Source organism: Platalea leucorodia (genome assembly GCF_965183815.1).
Source record: "Platalea leucorodia genome assembly, chromosome: 25".
Lineage (NCBI taxonomy): Eukaryota > Metazoa > Chordata > Aves > Pelecaniformes > Threskiornithidae > Platalea > Platalea leucorodia.
Window position 1 is genome coordinate 1 of NC_138847.1, and position 4,906 is coordinate 4,906.

Consider the following 4,906-nt stretch of genomic DNA (forward strand, 5'->3'; position numbering starts at 1 on the left):
GGCAGCTGTTGTGTAGAGAAGGGACAGACCTTGCTTCTCTGATGGCACCTGATGTCTGATGCCTCTGACTGATGGCATCAGCCAATGGCACACAGGCACCAAATACGACTTGCTGCGATGCCGTCAGGGGTGTCTGTTACACACCCGCCCTGAATGGGAATTGCTTTCCTGTAGGTGCTGTGCTCTCCCTTCCAGCCCTGGCGTCTCAGGTTGCTCTGTGGGCCTGGGTTTGAAAATTAGATTGAGTCGACACCCGGAATTCTGTAAGGCAATGTGGGGATGAACATGAGGCAACTGCCAACACAGTGAGTGGAGGCCTAGTAAATACAGCTCATGGAGAAGGGAAAGAGAAAGCCTGAACTCTCCCTATGGCACATGACTCCATTCCATCATAGGGATACCTCCATAGGCCACCCTGAACATAATGAGTAGGGAGAGGTTCAGTTGCCCTTAATTTGGGCATCAGCTGTCATTTTAGTTGTTCAAAGGAAACTCCCAAGGGCCTCCAAGAAGATGCTGTCAGTCAAGGTGGTTGTGGTCTGGTATTGTCCTGTCTCTACATCTGCCTGCACCTATCTTCAGTCTCTTTCTATTGCTTGCACCTATCTTTGACCACCTCTAGCACCTCAACTGTGACCACACATTTGCACCTGAACAGCTCACTCCTGGCCTCCACTACCATTAATTACCATGGGAGCTGAGGCAAGGAGCTCACACGCAGGTGCCTCTTTAATGCCCACCTGAAGAGAGGCAAGAGGAATCCCACCTCCTGTGGGTTGGTGGTGTGCATGGGAGGGAGCAGAGTCCCCTGCCAGCCCCAGGACTACAAACCATGGAGAGGATGCCTTGCCTGACTCAGTTGCATCCCTTCCCTCAGCAGGGGTAAAGGAGAGCCCTGTCTCATGTCCTGTCTAATGATGGGCCAAGAAAAGTTGATATTTGCACCTAACTCTGTCTCTCAGCAGGGAAATGCCACTGCTGGAAAGAAGCGTCTCTCCCCAGCTGAGGGAGGGCACATCAGCAATTGCTTCAGCCTGTTTCACAGCAGCTTCCCCTGGAGCCCCAGGGACAAATCAAGGGAGCCCAGAGGGGGTAGAGAAATTGCCACCTTGGGCTGGTCCTCTGCTGCTGAGCTGGGCCAGGCTCCTGGGACACAGGGAGCTCATGGGAAGCGGGCAGAGCTGCAGGGAGACAGCTCTGCCCAGGAGCAGCAGCTCTGCAAAGCGCAGCAGGGCTGAGGGCACTGCCTGCAGGCACCAAGGGGAGAGGAGCAGGGCAGGGAGAGCTTAAAGGCAGCCTGGGGTGTAAGGGAAGTTGAGAGCTCACTGGGGGAGAAATCTTCGCAGCCCTCTACATGGTAAGTACCTTCATGAAGGGCAATGTACCTGCAGCTGGTGGAAAGATGTCCAAAAGCTGGTGCATCCCACAGTCAGGAGGACTGCCCCAGCTTCTCTAGTGTAGAGGAGAAGGATGTGCTGCACAGCAGGGCTTTCCTGCTGCGCCCTCAGAGGGACAGGGCATCACAGCTGCCTTCTCCCAGGGACAGCTGCAGGGGGTGAATGTTTGTGTGCAGCCAGGGGTGCAGCACACACACAGAAGGTCAAGGCAGAGTTTGCTATAAAGAGATTTCCCGAGCCTGTGTTTTCAGTGCCCTACTCTGAGGGCAGGGAACAGGAGCAGGGGTGGGGCCGGGGAAGGGAAAGAGAAATGGAAAACGACCTGTCAAGTTTGGACAAGTCATTGAGACTCCTGAACTGTAACTTGGAGTGGCCAGTAGGTCATCTAACCACCTCCTAAAGTGCCTTCAGCCCCTCCTCTGCCTAGGGGCAGCACCAGCATCACCTCTGCTGCACCATCAGGGCTGTTCTGACCTGCCCTTCTGAACCTCCCAACAGGAACATGTGCCCAGCCAGTGCCCTGCAAACAGGCAGGTTTCTGTAGGGCCAAGGGGAGTGCACAGAGGTTGGCATGGGGTCTGTGAGTGCTGACAGGGAAAAGACATGGCACAGGGAATCACTTCCCAGGAGGAAAATCTCCAGGCAGCAGCATTACAATCAGGGAACGAGAGGAAACTTACTTAAAAGAGCAATGTTGTGGGAGGGAGAATTCAGAAAACTCTGTATCATCCCCTCCAATGCAGACCCCTGCCTCTGAGCAAGCCCCCTTGCCTCCTCTCCCACCCACCAAAGCCTCTACCCTCAGGGCTATGGGGTCCAAGCCATGAACCACCTCCTCTGCAGCCAGAGCTCCAGCAGAGCCGTGGTGCAGCTCTCCAGCCACGGGCCCAGTTCCCTCTGCAGAGCGCAGGGGCTGAGAGCAGCTGCCCGGCAATGCTGGTGTCTGGGAGGTGGCGTGCACAGCTGGGGAAGGGGAACACTGTCTGAGTGTCCCAATGCCTCTGCCCTGGCCTCTCTCAGCCAGACCCTCCCTGTATTTTTCCTTCTTTCTCCACTTGTCTGTGTGATTGCTCTTGTTATCCTGGTCTTGCTGTCAGGCTCTCTGGGGGTGGCAGTTTCAGCTGCAGAGTCACACACTGATCCTGTGGGGCCTTTCGTGCAGGTGTGTCCCTGGGAACAAGTGTCCCAGCCTTCCTCTCATCTGTGAGGCTGTGGACAATGCAGGCTGTGGGGCTGGGGCATGAGCTGGTTTGCCCTTAGCGAGATACCATCATGAAAAAACTGAGGTATCTCCTTGAGGTATCCTTCTAAGCTGTGAGCTGCCCTCCAGAATACAAATCTGTCCTATAGCATCTTTGTGTTACCTGAAAGCCCCATGGAGAAGCACAGAGATGCAATGGCCAAGGAAATGCTCTTGGGTTGGTGAAATGAGCCCTGTGTGACCTTGGCTACAAGTGGGCTGCTGAGGCCTTGAGAAAGGGTGGGACATTTAGTGGTCTGCACTGGATCCCTCTGCTCTCAGCAGTGTCTGCTGGCTTTTCACAGGAACATAGCAGTGTGATCGCCCTCAATCTCAGAAAGTTGCAAGGCCATGGCCTCTCGGACTGAGGGACAGACCAGCTCCCCTCACTCTGCTCTAATCCCAAGGCAATCCTCTTGCCTTGCAGGATTTGCTCTGTTCTCCCTGAGTGCAACAGAAATACTGAGGGTTTCTGACATCCCAAAACAATCCTCAAAGAAGAGGGGGGAAATTCTTTTTAAAAAAATACTTTCAGTCTGCCTTCTGCATTCCTCATTCCTTAGCACTGGGAGTGCAGATGCTGACAAGCCCTTCTGTTTTAGGGGAGGTTTCATCTGACAAAGCTGAATACCAGGACTGGACCCTGCTTCCACCATTCTCATGAATGCACTGCTGCAGAGCGGGGCTGACACCTCAGCAGCCAGAGGGCAGAGGCCCAGCTCCTCATGGCACATTCAACCAGCACCAAAAGCACAGCTTCATCCATGGAGCTGAAGGAAGGTCTCCTAGAAAAGGAAAATGTGTGTGTGTTTATGCGTGTTTGTGTGCAGCAAGGGGAGGGTCTGTAGGAAATGGCTTTTAGTTTTGCTCAGAAAAGTCTCCCCTAACTTGTCAATGACTTTTCCTCCTTGCACGGGTCCCCATGCCCAGAGGCAGCAAATGTCTAATGGCAGCTCCATCACCGAGTTCCTCCTCCTGGCATTCACGGACACACGGGGGCTGCAGCTCGTGCACTTCTGGCTCTTCCTGGCCATCTACCTGGCTGCCCTCCTGGGCAACGGCCTCATCATCACCGCCGTAGCCTGCGACCACCACCTCCACACCCCAATGTATTTCTTCCTCCTCAACCTGTCCCTCCTTGACCTGGGCTCCATTTCCACCACTGTGCCCAAAGCCATGGTCAATTCCCTGTGGGACACCAGGGCCATCTCCTACCAGGGATGTGCTGCACAGGTCTTTCTGTTTGTCTTTTTGATGTCAGCAGAGTTTTCTCTTCTCACCATCATGGCCTATGACCGCTACGTTGCCATCTGCAAACCCCTGCACTATGGGACCCTCCTGGGCAGCAGAGCTTGTGTCCACATGGCAGCAGCTGCCTGGGGCAGTGCGTGTCTCTATGCTGTGCTGCACACGGCCAATACATTTTCACTCCCACTCTGCCAAGGCAATGCTGTGGACCAGTTCTTCTGTGAAATTCCCCAGATCCTCAAGCTCTCCTGCTCAGATGCCTACCCCAGGGCAGTCTGGGTTATCATGGTTAGTATCTTTGTGGAATTTGGGTGTTTTGTTTTCATTGTGCTGTCCTATGTGCAGATCTTCAGGGCCATGCTGAAGATCCCTTCTGAGCAGGGACGGCACAAAGCCTTTTCCATGTGCCTCCCTCACCTGGCCGTGGTCTCCCTGTTTATCAGCACTGGCATGTTTGCCTACCTGAAGCCTCCCTCCATCTCCTCCCCATCGCTGGATCTGGTGGTGGCAGTCCTGTACTCAGTGGTGCCTCCAGCAGTGAACCCCCTCATCTACAGCATGAGGAACCAGGAGCTTAAAGACACATTGAAGAAGCTGATTCAATCAGCTCTTTTCAGCAGCATTAACAAGCTCGTTTCTCTTCAGAAGTGATTTCAAATTCAGCTCCGGAACCTCCTGTGCTTTGGGCATTTTGCCTGTGATAACCGTGTCTGTCCATGCCTGCATCCACTCCACTCCACCAGAGGCCTGAACCCAGCCTGTCTGACCCAGAGGCCTGTTCACATGTGGCTGGCACAATGGTACAGCTCGCCTCCCATGTCGCATCTCTGGAATAAAAGGGGATTTCCTCAGTGCTGGTGTCTGGAGGTTGGGCTCTTCTGCCAAAGCTGAGGTCAGGCTGAAGAAATTGCCCCCACAATGCCATGCTGCTTTGCTTGGCTTCTCCATGGGATGGGGAGAGGAGGGCATGGGGCAATGTGTTAGGGAATGGGCCTGGGCTGAGCCTTCACCTGTGGGTGCC

The 4,906-nt window shown here is 54.3% G+C and overlaps 1 protein-coding gene across 1 annotated transcript; it reads left to right on the top strand.

Annotated features, from left to right (window-relative positions):
* Nucleotides 1-3,576: 3,576 nt before the first annotated feature.
* On the top strand, nt 3,577-4,536 carry LOC309600778 (olfactory receptor 14A16-like; the record flags this gene model as incomplete). The annotated part of the gene is made up of 1 exon (XM_082333366.1): nt 3,577-4,536. The coding sequence occupies one exon, from the start codon at nt 3,577-3,579 to the stop codon at nt 4,534-4,536; it is 960 nt and encodes a 319-aa protein (XP_082189492.1).
* Nucleotides 4,537-4,906: the final 370 nt, after the last annotated feature.